At 55.7% G+C, this 17,469-nt stretch overlaps 5 protein-coding genes across 5 annotated transcripts; 1 reads left to right on the forward strand and 4 right to left on the reverse strand.

The window, feature by feature from the left end:
* Positions 1-2,418: 2,418 nt before the first annotated feature.
* C8A04DRAFT_9406 (uncharacterized protein) lies at positions 2,419-4,353 on the reverse strand (the record flags this gene model as incomplete). The annotated part of the gene is made up of 2 exons (XM_062785469.1): positions 2,419-3,185; positions 3,234-4,353. 2 exons carry the CDS (start codon positions 4,351-4,353, stop codon positions 2,419-2,421), a joined length of 1,887 nt encoding a protein of 628 aa, XP_062640323.1.
* Positions 4,354-4,853: 500 nt separating this feature from the next.
* C8A04DRAFT_9325 (uncharacterized protein) lies at positions 4,854-5,291 on the reverse strand (the record flags this gene model as incomplete). The annotated part of the gene is made up of 1 exon (XM_062785444.1): positions 4,854-5,291. The coding sequence occupies one exon, from the start codon at positions 5,289-5,291 to the stop codon at positions 4,854-4,856; it is 438 nt and encodes a 145-aa protein (XP_062640324.1).
* Positions 5,292-6,597: 1,306 nt separating this feature from the next.
* C8A04DRAFT_9392 (uncharacterized protein) lies at positions 6,598-9,873 on the reverse strand (the record flags this gene model as incomplete). Its single annotated transcript, XM_062785464.1, has 2 exons — positions 6,598-6,730; positions 6,812-9,873. 2 exons carry the CDS (start codon positions 9,871-9,873, stop codon positions 6,598-6,600), a joined length of 3,195 nt encoding a protein of 1,064 aa, XP_062640325.1.
* A 543-nt stretch (positions 9,874-10,416) lies between these two features.
* C8A04DRAFT_25149 (dolichol phosphate-mannose biosynthesis regulatory protein) lies at positions 10,417-10,878 on the forward strand (the record flags this gene model as incomplete). Its single annotated transcript, XM_062779451.1, has 3 exons — positions 10,417-10,419; positions 10,521-10,601; positions 10,690-10,878. The coding sequence occupies 3 exons, from the start codon at positions 10,417-10,419 to the stop codon at positions 10,876-10,878; spliced, it is 273 nt and encodes a 90-aa protein (XP_062640326.1).
* A 1,601-nt stretch (positions 10,879-12,479) lies between these two features.
* C8A04DRAFT_25150 (uncharacterized protein) lies at positions 12,480-16,047 on the reverse strand (the record flags this gene model as incomplete). Its single annotated transcript, XM_062779452.1, has 3 exons — positions 12,480-15,762; positions 15,839-15,911; positions 16,044-16,047. The coding sequence occupies 3 exons, from the start codon at positions 16,045-16,047 to the stop codon at positions 12,480-12,482; spliced, it is 3,360 nt and encodes a 1,119-aa protein (XP_062640327.1).
* Positions 16,048-17,469: the final 1,422 nt, after the last annotated feature.

Here is a 17,469-nt window from a genome sequence, read left to right on the forward strand (position 1 = left end):
ACAAAAACTTGCGGTACTGCACCTACCCGCAACGAAACCCCGCCTCGGTGGGAAAGCGGTGCAACACGGCCTAGTTATTAACTCGGTTTGTTTAGTTTATTTCTTGATGCAGTTGTTGTTGTTGTTACGTATTATTATTCCCTGATCCCATCTTTCCGCAACGTACTGTACGCTCGGTCGGTCGGTCTCATAAAACTGCTGTGCTCAACCGTTTTACCGTTGACCAAGGGAATTGACAGTCACACCACAGGTTCGGCCTGTGCAAAGCGCGGGGCGACCGAAAAGCAAGAACAAGGGAAATCCTGGTTTAACAGAGATACGAATAATGGAGGGGAGACGAGACGGTGGATCGCTCCGGTTCCTTGGTTGAGGAGGGGATCATACGATGTTTACCAGAACTGCGGGAATTCACATGGGAAAGAAGGGGATAGAAAAATAGGGATCCTGATTTTTGAGGATGGTGGGTATAGTGTAGTGTGTGTGGTGTGTCTGATCGTCATGACTGGACAGAATTGGCAGTTGGTAAAAATGAAAGTTACCCTCTGAGCTCCATCCACCGGCCGGCTACCTTGATGTCCAGTATGCAAGATCAAATCATCACAGGCGCTAATGCTAACTCATCCACGCCGCTCCCGCCGGCCGGTCCATTCTTTCGGGCAGGAGAAAAAACGTGCATGTCAGGTCGGCTAGCCGGTCACTGGAAAAGGTCGACATGTCGTCGTGAGGCACGGCGTGTGGTGTGTGTGTGTGTGTGCTCTCCAAGTCTGTGATAGGTTGGGGATTCGAGGAGCGCCATCGACGCGGGCCGATACGAAACTACGCTGGCTTCCATGTGAGAGTTACGATGGCTGGATGGTAAGGCCCAAAACCACTTCTGGATCGAAAAGGGGAAAGTCGCATCCAGGCTATCGTCGAGGACGGTACGGTAACATGGGGAAATTTGTCCGGATGGAATGAAATGGGGTGAAATGATCTGCAACCCACTTGGTAATTTACGTTCCGCCTTACCCCATCAGTGCTTGTTTCAGATGCTTGCTGATCACTGCCAAGCCCAATGGGGTTCCAGGGAAGCAACCGGACTGACCCCATGCATGAAGACAACCGAAGAAGGGCTTCGAGAAGTTTAAGCGGGTTTGTTGGGACTCCATCAAATAAATAACATCCAATTTTGAATGCCGGCATCGCTAAAGTCTTAGGACCTCTTAATACTAATAAAGTAGCCAGAAATCGCGTGTAGATGAAAAACCATCTTGACAAGTCCGCAGAAATTACATCCACCCACAGGACCAAAAACCCCCAACAAACGTCAAATATCAACAAACCCAACCCATCCACCAACCCAACAACAATCCGATCTAGTCCCCTGCACCAGCACAACCACCGCCGCCGCCGCCTCCCACCAACCCGTCTGTCTACACTAACTAATACCGGTTCCTTCCCTCGGGCTAATGTGAGGAGATGTCAGCAACGCCGCTTTGTGCCGCCCTGTGTTCTTCAGCTCAGCCTCGCTCTGTCGGCTCCACACGGGGTGAGTTTGCCGAACAAACAAAATAAACAGCTGCTTTGGGTTCTGTTTCTGTTAGGTAAGGTGATTATGGTGATGAGTGATGGGACCAACAGATTGAATCATGATAGATGGTCCTTGGGGGGTTGATCAGGACGGGGGGATTAAACGAGCGAGTTTAGTCATGCAAACAAAAGATTAACCCGCCGACGAAGAGAAAGCTACTCTCGGCAGGGTCGGGTCGATCCCCCGCAAAGTCCATCTCAGCCTATGAATCCATATGCTACCAGGTTATTCAGGTTTGGACTCATAACGGAGGGTAGGTATGAGTGATATTCCGGAACGCGGCCGACTGGTCGGTCAATCAGTCTGTTACTCGTTGCTTGAGAGATGGGCTCTTGACCGGTTCATACGCCAGTTTATATAGCCCTCCGCCGCAGTGAAGCCATTGTCCTAGCTTGTCTCAGAGCCGTTCCCCGCCGGCCGGCCTCATCTTGTCAAGGCGCGGGTTGTGCCGGTTATAACCCAGGTAGGTTGAGAGAGACCTGGTTGTCCGCAGATGCCGAGTGTTTACTGTGGGTGCATATTGGTGATCGCCGAGGACCCTCATAGTTTCATAATTACCAGTGTAGTGGTGTCCTAAGTACCCAAATCCGTTTCCCTTGTTTGGGTAAAATCAGCAATCATTTCTTTTCACTGTAACCACTAGCAGTGTCAACCAAATCAATATGTATCTTTTTTAGATCTCACGAAGGGGAAACAGATAACGCAACGCTCTATATCCAACATCAAAACAGCCACTCTCAAAAAACCAATTCACCAAAACATCACCAAATCTTCATCTAATCAACCTTAATCCTAACCGCTACCACGGTCTCGATAGCGACTGCGTCGCAAGTTCCCACGCCCGGGACTCAGCCGATATACACAGGAAGCCGACTGCCGAATAGCTCGCTCTTTGGTATCTGGACGTCCTTCTTATCGAAATCGTGGAGAAGCAGCCAGCACATCATTCGTAGGACAAGCGTGCACCATATGGCCGAGGCCTGCGATCGGATATCGGTGAGGTCGGCCTCCGGCTGGACACGGCTGGAGTCAGTCGAGGACGGCTGCGGCAATCGGTACAACACCACGGCACGCTCCCTGACATGACGGAGGACCTTGGAGAAGTAGAGCTGCATAAAGACCTCCTGGCGCAGCTCTGGGCTAGCTGCTGTGAGTTTGCTGAAATCCTCCCCTTGCTGCGACACGGCACTTTCGTCATCATCCTTGTTGGTAATCATCCTCACTTCATTGATGAGCTTGAGAACTTCCTGAAAATGTTCCCGGATCACTATCAGGACAAGATTCCTGTCACTCGCTTTGAGCACGTCGTCACAGCTATCCAGGATATCGTGTAGGGTATTAAGTAGTGGTGGAGAGTAGCCGGGGTTCTGGGCCCTCTCATCTTGGTGCAGCGTCTGAACCAGCTTTTTAGCGGCATGTTCCAGCACGTGGACTCCCGGCACTAGGGAGAGGTCCAAGTCCGAGTCGGTAATATTCTTCAAGTACTCCTCCACGAGCTGGCGGAGGTCAAAGAAGTTCTTGTCCCAGGCGTACGGCGTAGGATTCGGCAGCATCCGGAAGGCACTGTGCCATATGTGCAACGTCTTTCCCAGCATTCCTAGGAGCTCGAAGGGGACTGTATAAAGTTAGCGACGATGTTTTACTGTTGGCTGGAGATGCTTACCTGGAAAAAGATGGCTATGTTTAGCATCGTTTGAGCGGAAGTAGTTGGTGGTATCGGTATTACAACCAATCAACACCATAGTCTCAGCGATCTCATTTCTACTGCCAAGCTGGAGGAAGTCGAGGTTCTTAGGATCTTTGTTGGGAAGGTCGACCTGGCGCTGACCCCTCTTAATATCGTGGAACAGGGTTGACACAAAGCCGCAGCAGAGCTCCTTCACTTCGTCCACTGGGATCACCCTATTCTCCTGGAATCTATTTTTACCGGAGATCTGGAGCGTGAACATAAGGCCCAGATCTGGAATATGGGCGCCTGTGAGAATGTATCCGTTGCCCTCCGCCTGATACCGCTCTTTCAACCGATCAAATTCCTTCCAGTATATCCCCATCATAGCGGCGATCTCGAGAAGGTGGCAAAAGGCCGTCGTCGCGTAGGGCTTCTTGACGTGAGCTGGTATCGTGTCCCAGCTCCGCGTCTTGGCTTGGATTGCGACGGCTAGAGTGCGCTCACCAAATCCAATGGGGTACGCCAACTGCGGACCACTTCTGTAAAGCAGCAGCGGCTGATCCCACTCCTGACTCTCTCGTTCCATCAACTGGAGGTGTGAGAGTAGCGTTACCCAGGACGCCCTCTCGTTATCGGCTGTGCGCACTTGGCTCTCGGGCGTTGACTGGATTCGCTGTTCTTCCCTTGGGAGCAGTGCCCTCGTGTGTTCCATGCTGTCCGGCGTTCCGGCCACGAAATAGATGGGCTGGTTCCTAATCGGCCCCCTTGTATTGGAGGGTGGGCAGACGAAAATGACGGGAACTTCGAACAACGTTTCGAAGCGAAACTCACTGGGTCGCCAGACCCGCCTTGTCAGAACGGACCAACCCCCCATGACGTTTGGTCCGCAGTTTGGAGGTGTCCGGACTTTTTGCTGGGGAACCGATATCTGAGAGGAGCCGCGTGTATCTGAGGATCTTCGCCTGCGAGAAACTATTGCGCTAAGAAAACGATTTTCTCGAGTCTGTTCGTTTTCGACGGCCGCATAGAACTCGGGATGGCGCAGGTCGGTCCGATCAATGATGGGATAACGAGAAAGGACGGAAGCGTTATCGGCTAGACTGTAGGTTGTCATGATGGTCTGAGTGATGGAACGGGCATCGCCGGAATAAATTGAAAAGGCACCAACGGTGTGGCGCTGGACGCGTCGATAAACATCGCTTTCAGCCAATGTCTCTTCGAACTCGAGCTTGATCACAGGTATCCCGCCGGCGTCCTGGGTAGTGGATCCCAACGGTTCAACCACAGAGGATGACGCAGCGGTTGAAGGTCTTTGATCCTCAGGAGGTGCTTCAACATGCTTCGCCCGCAGCGTCATGCTACCACTTGATGGAACAGAGACTGCATCCGAGTGAGTGCCGCCCTGCCCGAGGGTCTTCCTGGAAGGCGCATTAATAACGCAGCTCTCGAAAAGACGCTCCATTCGTTGCAACCGCTTCTGAATGTCTATATTGCCTTCAATAACTGTGTTGATCCCATTTTCAAGCGCCAACCGAGATTCCACGGCCACGATATCAGACTCGCTGCAAAAACCATCAGGAAGTTTTCATCAAGCCATCAGCCAACAATAGGGACTCACCACTGAAAGATATTCAGCATAAGAGTGAGAGAAGCCTTACGAGTCTGAATTCTCATAATGACCTTTGCGACATCGTCCTGCCTCCGAGCCCACTTCGCCTTATCCCACGTCGTCATCAACGCCGGGTCCAACAACCCAAACGGCTTGAGCACATCGACGAGGTCGTCGAACGACGTGACCAGCTCAGACACAGTAACAGCCGCGTCCTGAACCGTCACCAAAGCTCGCGCATCTTCGGGAATCGAATCAATGTGTTCAAACAAGCCATGCAGCCTCGTAATAGCCGAATGCACGTCGTCGACTTCAGCCAGGGCCCAAGCGACCGTCCTAGGGGCGTCTTTGAGAGTGGACTTGACCGTGTCGAGGAACTTGATCACGGTCGCGGCTGTTCCGAGAAGTCCTAGGATTCCAGTCGCAATGCTGAACGGGTCCATAGTAAAGCAAGATGCTGGGATCAAAAAGACTTTTAAGGGCCATCCATTAATGTAGGGTTGAGCATGTATACTGGCGTGAGGGAAGCTGGAAGAGGAGGGGTTCTGGGAATTTCAGCTCCAGGCATCAGCTGCTTCAGCCCTACATGGCCGAAAAAAAGTTAGATTTCTTTGATACAACCAACGACTGGCTCAGGAGACTCGACCTCTCGTTCGCTCGATATTTTGCCTGTAACGTTCTACAGTATGTTTTCTCAGAAGAGTACGGATCTCAAGTCAGCAAATATAGGGTTATTTCATAAACGGGCAGGAACAACCCTACCTACTGTACCTTCCTTAGCACAGCCAGTAGCAGTAGCTATAATGCTGATAGCCACTTTTACGCCATCAATATTTCCTACAGACGTGACATTATTTACCTACCTACATCTAACCAAAACCCCGCTACTCCTCCAACTACCTGTTTTTTTAATTACCATATCAGAGACAACTAAGAACTGAACTTGAAGGTTAATGGTTGGGAAGATACTAAGGTTCACTGAAAAGGAGGAAACAGGGCCGAATCGTTGGAGTAATAGGATCAGTTCCAAGCTAGTTGTTGTATGTGCAAACTTAATGGTGATTGCAGAACGGAACTGATCCTTGGGGAAGATTCCCCAAGAAGAGATGCGCCACAATTTTTTTATACCTAGCATCTCGCCATTAAAACGTCATGGAATTGCATCATGATACCTTTTCCCTAAATGACTCGTGACACCTAGGGGCACAGATTTGTCAAGTGTATGATACATTCCGAAGAATCATAGTCAAAGTCCTAGACCATCCGCCTATCGTAAATCCAAGGAACATCTAAAATCTCCCATACCACAGGAGAACAACAACAGACGGTCGGGACAATTCATGACTGAAACATTGAACTTGGCGTGTTAGTAAGGAGGAGAAAAGAGGTATTAACAAGAGACTGATACCGAGAAGTTAAACGAGACAGAAGAATGATGTCTTAATAACTACCCGCCCCATTCCCAACTAAGGGCTGAAACCACCGAGTTTAAATAAAACCCCATAAAAAGACACAAGAGACACAGGAGACACCCGTCCACGCCTCAGCATCTGTAAACACTCAACACGCCCACAACCCCAGCATCGTTCATTCTACCTTCATTTACTCTGCTTGCATAACAATCTTTCCCAGCTCGCTCACTACCACCCCCGCTTTCTCAATATCGCTCTCACCCCACTCTATTAGCATCAACCAACCCCTGTCCACTTCCATCTCTTTCCCTTTCCCTTTCCCCTTTCCCTTTGCCTTTCAACGCCGTCCACCACCATCAACCCTCCCCCGCTTAGCATACCCCACCGGCGACCTCGACCTCTCACCACTACTAAACCTTCTCCTCCTCTTCCCTCCAGCACTCCCCGCCGCATCTCTTCCGCCACCATCTCTCCCACCATCTCTCCCACCATCATCCCTATCCCTATGATCCCTATGATCCTTATCATCCCTATCATCTTGCCGCCGAGACACCGGTCCCGGCCCAGGCGACCGTGACCGACTCCTCCCGATCCGTCTCCCCCCGCCCAACCGCTGCTGATACCCGTCGTTTCTATCTCTGTAGCCCGCCTGGTGGTCTCGGCCTGAACTTCCTCTGGCTGATCCACCTGCTGCACCACCACCGCTACCGCGGGATTGTGGTGGTGGTGTCCTATCTCTATCCCTCGACGGTGATCGTGAATCACGACGAGTATCCAGGCCCCGATCCCAACTGCGACTCCGACTCCTCGTGAACCGTCTCTGTCTCCTGGCTGGCGGCGGACCAGGTGAGTACGCACCCTCTTCCTCTTGATCATCATCATCCCCCGCACCACCACGAGCACCGCCGGCCCGGGGCCGTTTCCCGCTCGTTGAGCCAGCAGCAGTGGTAGGAGGCAAGGCCGACCTGGACCGGGATCTTGACCACCGGCGTGGCGACCTACTCCGGGAAGGGGAATCTGCGGGCCGTTTCCGGCGCAGGGGTAGTGGGGAGCGTGATCTCGTCCGGGACCGGGACCGGGAAGGTGAGTGGGAAGGTGACAGAGAGCGGGTGATAGAGCGGGAGTAGCTTCGTCGTTGAGGGGGGGGTCTGGCTCTGGTCCTGCTTCTGCTTCTGCTTCTGCTTGGAGTCCGGCTCACGCTACGAGCACGACCGTGACCATGTTCATGGCCACCACCGCGCCGAGGTGAGCGGGAAAGAGAGCGGGTGAGCGAGCGGCCGCGGGTGGATACCGAGCGCGTGTAGCTGCGACTGCGGGAGTACGACCTGTCGTCGCGGCCACCACCGCCGCCGGCTCTTCCCCTACGAGGCGGGGTGCGTGAAACAGACCGGCCGCGGTCGATAGCCCGGCGGGGAGTCCGCGAGCGGGACCGAGATCGGGATGAGTAAGAGGAGTACGACGAGTAGCTAGACACGGACTCAGCGTCAGAGCGGTCGTCATCATTAGCACCGCCAGTAGCAGCGGGCAGAGCGGGCTTGGGCATGTTGGCGAGGAAGGTGCGCATCTCGTCGGTGAGGTAGCCCATCTTGATGGCGGTGAAGTAGTTGATGGCGAAGCGCAGGTCGCGCGGGTTGTCGTGGGGAAAGATGCCCTGGAAGCTGGGCTGCAGGGCGTCGTCGGCCATGCGGGCCTTGAGCTTGGCGGTGCCCATGTTCTCCTGGAGGTCCTCGAAGAGGATGCTGATGAAGATGCGGCTGGCGGCTGTGGTGTCGTCCGGGGTCAGGTGGATGGCTGAGAAGACGTGCCAGCCGATCGAGTCGGATGCGAGCAGGTGGCCGAAGAAGCGCGCAATGTTGCGCAGCTTGTTGGTCTCGTAGCGGTGGATCGTCGAGTAGTACTTGGTGAACGACTCCTCAAACAGGTCCGTCCACATCCGGTTCAGCCGCGCAAACCGCTCGCCCAGCAGACCCATGAATTTAAGGTACACCTTCTCCTGCGCGCACGACTCGACAATCATGGACACCAACTCGGGTTCCTGGCCCGCGGGCAGCCGTAGCTTCATCAGCTTGTGCGCCGCTTCCTCCGGGTCGGCACTCGACTGGATCGTGAGGTAGATGGTTCGGCGCAGGTTGACGAGGTCCGCGTTGCTCTGGTCCTTGATTTCGATCGCCTTCTGCTCCTCGTCCTCCGCCTCTGACTCGCTCTCCGACTCATCCTCGTCATCCTCGTCATCGCTCCCCTCACCCAGGATCTCGGCCTTCAGCCGCTTATATTCCGCCTCGTTGTTTTCCCAGTCTGGGTCGTACTTGAAGATGTTGAGGCTGTCCTGCGTGTTGATGTCCTCGCCATCCAAACTGACGCGGTGCGTGATTTGATCCTCCTCCTCCACCAGATCCAGCTCCTCCTTGACGGCCGGGTTGTCCTTGTACTTGTCCTTGCGCACCTGGAACAGGACCTCAATCATGTACTGCGTGCGGCGGTCAATGTCCGCCTCGTGCAAGATGTTGCGAAACTGATCAAACACCACATTGGTAATCCTCGGCGACATCTCCTCCAAAAACAAACCGACTTCGCGCATCAGGCCCACCGCAATCTCAACGCTGTCATCCGTCGGTTTCTTGAGCAGCAGAAGCAGAATCTGCGCGGCCAGCGTCTCATGCACGACCTGGGTGTTCACCAAGTGCGCAATAAACATAGTCGACGACAGGCACACCGCCTTATCGTTCCGCTTGAACGCCTTGCGAAACCGCATCACCAGCCTCTTGACCAACAACTCGCCAACCTGGGGCAGCTTGGTGTTGCAAATGGCCGCCAAGCACGCGTAGATGGGCGTGAACGGCAAACTGGCATGCTGGGCCTTGAGCAAGCTCTGGCAGAACAGCCCACGGCCGCGAATCAGGTTCTCGCCAAACAGCTCGGGCACCACAAACTTGATGTTGGCCGTGTTGACCTTGTTGACGAGACCGTTGATGGACTTCTTGAGCGCGTCCCAGGCCATGCGCTGGTATTCCTTGGTCGTCTTGTCCGTGATGGCCGCTTGCAGCGCCCGCAGTTTCTGCGGCGGCAGGTACACGCCCTGGCTGCGCAGGTTCAGCAGCTTCTGGTACTCGGCGCGCGCATCGGCGAGCTTTTCCTCTTCCGTCTTCACGGGTGGTGGTGCTGGTGGCGGCGCGGGTTCCTGCTTTGCTGCGGGTCGGTATCGATCGGCATCGCGGCGTGCGGGAGCTGAAGGAGGACCCCGTCGACCGGCTGGGGACCGAGCTGGGGACCGGTCACGAGAGGGAGGGGTGGGAGAGCGATCGCGAGGGTCGGGCGAGCGCCGTGGTGGCGGTGGTGATCGGGGAGCTGGGGATCTTGTTAAGGATCGGTCGCGGGTGATGCTGCGGTCATCACGATCGATACGGTCGTCGCGATCATGGCGGGAATCTTTCGATAAAGAACGTTCGCGACGAGGGCTCGGCGAGTCACGGGGGCCGGCAGGCAATGGAGATCGTGACAAGGATCGAGTCGGCGATCGTGATGGTGATGGTGATGGGCCACGGTCGTCGTTGTCGTCGTCTGAGCGGCGCGTGCTCGCTGCAGCAGCCTCTGCTTCTCCCGCGGCAGACGCCATCTTCTTTAGCCTGCCGTCAATCGGGAGTCTCCGTCCTGAACGTCGTCGAAAACGCGCCCCTTATATCGGCCGAAGGTGATGCCAATTGCCACAAATGTCAAACGGGCCGCCAAAGGAGTTGCAGTTCGCTCGACGGACGAAAACGCGATGCAGTGTGCTTGCAGCAGGAAGACAGAAGCTAAAATGTTTCTTTGGCGAGGCTGGCCCATGCAGGGAGCAGATAGACGGGTGGGACCCACTTCTTCTTGCAGCAGTTTCGTTTCCGTCCTCAGGTCTTGCCTGCCGGCCGGGGTGCTGCAGTGCTGCAGCAGTTTGTCAGGCGGCTGGACGCGCTAACGCGAACCCCTGACAGGATTTCTGAAGGTCACCGTGGCGCAACGCTCGATGGAGAAGCTTCGGGTGATTCTAGCCATGTAACAACAACCAAACTCCAAGAGCAACAACCACCGCCCACCGAGTCGACATCCGGCAATCTCGACGTCGCAATCGCAACTACTCCTCGTCCAACACCCCCATTAATCAACTCTTCCCACGCTCTTTACAATGGTGCGTCCCCCAATCGCAACCTGCCGACGTCACAACCATCTCTCTCCATATCCCCCTCAAGAGCCACCTAGCTAACCCAACCTGGCACCCACCCACTACAGCTCGACAAACTCGTCGGTCTCGCCATGCTCGTGGCCGCCTCCGTCGTCTTCCTCTACTACAGCATCTGGACCCTCCTGATGGTACGCCCCCCTTTATCCCCCCCCTCTCTTCTCCCCCCCAGAGACCCCCACATACTAACACCTCTCCCCCTGGGGGAAAAAAAAACAGCCCTTCGTCGACGCCGACCACCCCCTCCAAGCCTTTTTCCCGCCCCGCGTCTGGGCCATCCGCCTCCCTGTCATCCTCGTGCTGCTCGGCAGCGCCGTGGTGGGATCCTTCCTGAGTGTGGTGATGATCCGCAGCAACCGGAAGAAGGCGGCTAAGGCGAAGGCTGCGGCTGCTAAGAAGAAGGCTTGATTTTTACTTACTTGGTTGAACTCTTTTTATTTGTTTGTTTGTTACGGATGGGGGGGTTGGGGTAAGGGGAAGGGTCTGTTTGTGGTTGTGGTCTGGGTTGGGTGGACGTTGAGGGGGATGGACGCTGTTGAGGAGGAGTTAGCCGGTGGGAGGATGGCTTTTGGTGAGGGGAAGGGCAGTTGACCTGGGGGGAGAAAAAAACGCAAAACAAAATAGAGAGGAAGATATAGAAAGGAGGGAACCAAATTACCAAATAATACAAACCATCTCACAACCACTCAGTTCTCGAGTCGTCTTTGACAAACGGCCTTGGTATCAGAACTCTCTCCATACCACCGTGAATAGCCCTAACAATCAGACTAGTAACTTATCGAAATTTCTGTACCAGACAGTCTACCACTCCCCAAGCTTCCATACCCTTTCACAAGCCGCACACATAACGACACCGGTAACAGAGCACAACTACCAAATCCTTGATATGCCCTCAAGCAATCAATCAATCAATTCGCACCTAACCTGAGCAAGGCACGTAAGGTATCCATCTATCTACTACTCATCGCTTGCACCCTCCACCCTCCTCTCCCTTACTCCATCCACTCTCTCACGCTCCCAACCATACCACCCAACTAGCAACCGCTGTTATTAGAAACCTCGCTCAGCTCAGCTCAGCTTAGCATACTACGCATGTATATCACCCCACTAGAGCCAGAGCCGCCCTGATCGGCTGTGCTCGCCCAGCCAAAAGGGTGGGATGCTGATGAAGCCCGGCCCCCCGGGGAAAGAAAGAAAACAAGAATCAAAACAGGGAGGTAGACTGTCCATCCATCCATCCGGTACCCGGGAGACGATTGAAGTAAACCCAAGGCAACCCGGACCTGATCAATCCAAGGCAGGGCAAGAAAAGGTATACCCTCGAGCAAAAGCGGGAAGGAGCCCGAGGACATCCAGTTCCTCGTCCTCGTTGCCCTGAAGCCCGTCGGGATAACCCAGGCCCTCCCATCAAAACCCAACCCAAATACTAGAGTGAATGGCGAGTTTGTAATCTTATATGTCGCTCGCCGTTGTTTGTTCATGCCCTTTATGTGATGCGCGCCAGATGCCGACTTATTAGACCCAACTCGTCAACCCATAATACCCATCAATAAACGTAATAACGTAAACCTCCTCCTTCTCGCCGCCCTCTCGAAAGCAGCGAAACTCCCCCGCTCCCGCCGTCTCATCCCCCCTATAACGTACGGACGTCCCCCGTCCATGACACGTAGCCACGCAAATCCATTAACCACCAAACGTTGAGTTTGCTGAAAGTGGGCGTTGAGCGGTAGCGTGTTTTCTATTAATTTTCTAAGTGTTTTTCTTTTGTTCTGCATTTCTGCATTTCTGGATTGAAAAGCGAGCGAGTTGCAGCGCAAAACGGGCGCGTCGAGTGGAGAGAAAATCAAGTCAGGTCAAGTCAAGCCAAGGCAAGCCGCGCCTAAACCAAACCCTCCCCCAGGACACACACAGAACGCAATGACGCACCACCCAAAACGCCGCCTGAAAACCAAAGGGGAGGTGAGGTGGGTGAACAGCGTAAGGGCAAAAGTCGCCTTGTTCCTCAAACTTCAGACCCTCTGATCCGCGAAATCCAACACCTCACAGTCATCCTCGAAGAACCCATCGTCCTCCGCGTTCGGCGCCGCGCCTCGTCTTCGGCGGGTGGTGACAACGATTTGCTCATCGCCCTCACCGCCCCGCTGCATAATTCTCTCCATAGCCGACGCGGGGAGGGCGCGTGAGGCGTCGAGCGGGATATTGGCGTTGCCGCTGAACGAGTCTTCGTCTAGATACTGTGGTACGCCGAGATCGAGCTTAGTCGCGGTAATGTTCTGACCAAAGACCCAAGGGCCCGTGGCTGCGGCCGTAGATGCCGTGGGGCCGCTGGTGTTCGCCTGGGGTCGAGGTCGCTTAGATCCCTTCTTCTTACGTGGCGCGGGCTCCTCTGTTGCTGTCTCGTCGAGCGAAGTTGCTGCCATGAGGGCGGTAAGGTCCGTTTCCTGCTGAGAAACCCCCAACTCATACAGCGCCACGCGTCTGTCGGTATGGAATGGTTGATAAGGAGCACTAGACTCTATCTCCGCCTGAGGGATAGAGGATTCGGCACTCTGGTCGTGGAGTCGGGCGCGGGACTTGGGCTGGTGAAGAACCATGGTGTTGTTGCCGCCGTCCAAATCTTCGATGTCCAGGTGCTCATCTGGGTCGATGATATTCCTCGCGAGAGGCGAAAGGAAGTCGTCAGGCAGCAAACGGACCTGAAAGTCGGTGTACCGAGACAGGCGCGGGGCCTTTTTATCCGCCCCGGAGACCGTTCGCCGGTTCCTAGCCGGGAACGAGCGTACGAGACCGCCACCGAGAACCAACAGAGAGTGGTCTCTCTTCCCGTTAGCCCAGACCACACATGACGGCCCCGGGAGTGACGTAGAACTCGGAAGAGACACTCTGTTCTCGCCGGTGTGTCGCAGTTGGTTGATGGCATTGCCAGTCTTGCCCAACGAATGGCTGATACTGGCCGCGATGACTTTACCGCCTTGCGTGGCGTATTCGCCGATACCCGACCCTGTCGCTGGTTGTTGAGCGTTGTTCGAGTTGCTCCGACGCTGGCGGTTAATAAGCGGACGAGCAACATCGCGGACCGAACTTAGTGCATTGGATGCAATCGAGACGGCCATGGCTGGCCCTTCGGGCGCGGCAGCTTGTGTCTCTGGAGCTCGTCGGCGGCGCGGGGGAGGCCATGCGAAGGCGCTCGATGGTAAGTCCAGCAGATGGACGGTGCCACGCTCCGTGACCATGGCTAACCGCTCGCCATTTGGGCGCGTCCAGGCGACCTCAACAATGCGTGCTACCGTCATCCGAGTGAACTGGGCGACCTGTCGTACTCGCGGTCCCCCGGAAGGCGATCCAGTTGCCTGCAGAGGAGATGATTTTGTGTGTTGAATCCGCATCAAGTCCCAAACACTCTGCACATCGCCCTTGCTGCTCGCACTGAACAGGGAGAGGCCGGACGGAGAAAACGAGAGGAAGCTGCAGCCGTGCGGGATAGCAAAGCTAGTAATCGGGTGTGGGTTCACCGACACACCAAGGGTCTCGATGTCCAATATCGAGACCAGGCCAGGTTCCTTGACTATTGGTTGGGCCACGGCGCCGTGTGTTGGGGGAAACTGTGAGGGGTCTGGCCGCGCACTGCCCGCACTGCCCCAGCTTTGAGCTCCGAGAGTAGGTGACTGAGGTTGCTGCTGACTCTGCTGCGGGTTCCAGTAGTTGTTCCAGGCCTGCCAGCCATGCTTGCCGACCCACTTGGCGCCTTGGATGAGCTCTTGTGTAGCATCTCGCATGATCTTGTTCATGACGCTCTCGGCGAGGGGGAGGTCCAGGTCGGCGTTAGCGGGCGGCAGTTGTGGTGGTGTCACAGAAGCTAGGCCTGGAGCACGACCGAACGGCACCACCGGGACCATTGCTCGGAGCGCAATCTGGGAGGATGGGGCTGGTGGGCAATAGGCGATGAACCTGCCATTGACACTGAGAATCGCGACCTGAGGCCTTGGACGTGGGAGAGCGGGGGAATGGCCGCGCTCGGCCTCCTGGGGGGCCTCTCCTTTGAGCGGCTGCTGGAGAGTGGTCCACAGTTTACCGTGGCAGCGGAAATGAAGCGGGTACTCGTCCGTCGCGGGAGTCTGGCGGTACACCCAACATTCACCTGTCACCCCAGATGATACCACGACGTTGCCTTCATCGGCGTGGATATGGAATGCGCCAGCAGGAGGGGGCGGCTGGAAGTTTGGGCCTGAGATGGACGCCTTGAGGGGTATCTTCGGCGCCTCAAGAAGCACACTCACTTGGCGGCCCGTCTTGAGCGAAAAGACCTCGACCGTGGTCTGGTACGACTCGATGAAGCCCGGGGTAGCCCGGCTACCCACGTTTCTAGAGGGTTCAGGACTAGCGCTGCGCATGGCCTCCGACCTATCAGCGGAAACAGCATCGTAGTCACCCTCCACGTTCACCTCGGGTGTCGGTGGCGGAACGTTGGGACCATGAACAACAGCAGCCACCAAAGGAAACAAGTCCGAGTTCTCGGGCGTCCATGGCAACACCTTGGCGTGGTACACGCCCCCGCGGAGCCCTTTCAGACTGGCGACGCTCTCGAGGCCCCGTTTCCCAACAGAGTATACCTCGAGCCCGCCTTCATAGGCGGCCAGTACCACGCTATCCTTTCCAGGGGCGCGGTCAACGTCTTGCGGCGAAAGAGTATCAAAGCCAAAATAATACCCCTTATCGCCCGCCTTCATTCCCGTCTGACGCGGTAGGTCAACATCTAGAGGGGGCGCGCCGTAGAAGTGTGGTTGTGGTTGATGGGGAAGTGGCGGATTCGACGCTGCTCGGACCTGCGAGTAATGCGAATGCATCGAGCTGCGCCGTGCAGCGGCCGCAGCGAGCTGGTGATGGACGTCCGGGGCGGAGTATTGGTTGTCCATGTGGAAGCTCAGTGGCCGGCGGCCGCCAACAGGGGGCGAGACCGACGCTGGGTGAAAGCCAACAGCGGGCCTAGGCGACGACCAGCCCGATCGCATCCCGCGGCCATCCTCATATGATGACGGGGCTGTCGGTGGGGACTCCCCGGACAAGCTGATAAGGTTTCCTGGGGAGCCGGCCATAGCTGCTCCCAGTCCCCTAGCCCATTCCCTTGTATTCGGCGAGTTGCTAGTTGCGTACGACGTGGCCGAGACGGCATCCAACATCGGCGAGACGATGGGGTTCTCGTTCGACGAGATGCTCGAGGGGTTCATCTCGGGGGAAACGACGGGCGAGGGGTTCAGAGAAGAATCTTTGGTGGTCGTGGGAGTGTTATCGCTTCTGTGATGTGGTTAGCGCCCGGCCTCGGAGATGGTGATAACAATGCTGATATGGTATTCTGATTAACAAAACGTACGAGAACTTAGCCCCCTGGTTTGTCACCGCTGCGACCACGCCGCCGCCTTCTTTGCCATTCTTCCCCTTCTTGGCTGTTGCAGAGGGGCGGTTAGCTTAGTTTAGATAAGGCTAGGTGGCAGATGACTGGTTGTTTGGGACAGGCAGGTGTCAAGCGCGAGTTCCGTTGCCAAGGGGATGGAAGCCTTCTCGAGGTTCATACATACCCATGAACGGCAACCGGTGCCGGCCAGTAGAGCAGCGACCTGCCCAGAGACGAAAAGGGGTCGCGTCACCCTCGCAAAGAGTCGGAGTCTGTATCGGCTCGCGAAAGCGGTGTCGGACCGGGGATGGGTCTCGAGATGCGAGGGTCTAAGTCGGCGGTATGATATGTCGGTGGAAAACGTAGGTTGTTCACGATCGGACAGGAGGCACGATTTGCACGGTTGGTCGGCTCGTGGACTAAAATGCGCGTTGAACCGGCTGGATAATGCCCGGTAGTCGGTAACGGAAAGAACGGTAAAAGGCACTGCCCGAGGGGAGTCTGTCTAAGTATCGCCGAAGATGGAAATTACAGAAAAGAAAAGAATAGTTAAACGCCAAGTATGCAGAAGTTCCAAGAGAAAATTAAAAGCAGTTTATTCGGTTTGAGTCGTTGTTTGTCAGTCAGTTGGTTGTCAAGGAGTGAAAGTTGTTTCGAGGAAGAGATGACGGGATCGGTATGTCCAAGCCAGGACGGTACCTGGAGGGAGGGGGGTGCGTGCGTCAACTGCCCGATGAGGTGGTGCTGCTGCGGTCAGTGACTCGGAGCTGGCCGCTGGGTGACTGCGGGTGACATGCGCAACCGTAACCACCTGGGTAGCCCCCCCGTCGCGTAACAGAGGCGGGGCTGTCTGCAGGACGCGGCCCCAGGAAAGGCAAGGGCGAGAGGGGTTTGTTCCTGGGGTCTGAAGGTTGGTGGGGCCTGCAGTAGCGGTAATCCAGTGATAGGCCCACTCTCCGTTGGGGAATTTCAGCTGCGAACGGGATAGCGTGAGTGCATGATCTTCAAAGAGGTACCTATTCAGCGCTATCGGATTTGGCGGGGCTGATAGTCGGTTGTTCTTGCTCCCGCCTTTGTTGAGCGGAGGACGATGAGAGAACCTTCCAGATGTCGACGCGCGACTTGTATTCCGTGCAGTGCTGGAAGGGGTGGGTTTCGTTTGATTGAACATGGAATTTATGAGCAGCAGCCTTGCGCAGTCGCTTGAGCCGTCGTTTGGGGACGATCCCGCATTTCCGAGAGATGAAGCGACAGGCACAGGTTCCAGCACAAGATCCCAAGAATGCACAACTCCCACAACGCAACACGTGGACCGAGGATAGGGCGTCATGCCTAGCAGAGCACCTGGCCAGCTCCTCCTGGGGACAGGTCACCCAGGTTCCAACGGGAAGCCCACGCCGCTCCGGGCCGCCCGTTGCCCTCACTGCTCAATGTGGTGGTCTGCTAGTTGTACTTCCCTTTCCGCGCCTTACGTCATTCCTATTCCGAGGATATCCATCAAGGTTGGAGTGGCGTGGGTTGGAACATGACCCTCGTGAACGCTGCTGACCCTCGCCAAGTGACCTTTACTTCTGGCCGGAGCATTCTGGCCGGAGCACCGAAGAGAGAAG

This window comes from Dichotomopilus funicola (assembly GCF_033296635.1).
Source record: "Dichotomopilus funicola strain CBS 141.50 unplaced genomic scaffold C8A04scaffold_5, whole genome shotgun sequence".
NCBI lineage: Eukaryota > Fungi > Ascomycota > Sordariomycetes > Sordariales > Chaetomiaceae > Dichotomopilus > Dichotomopilus funicola.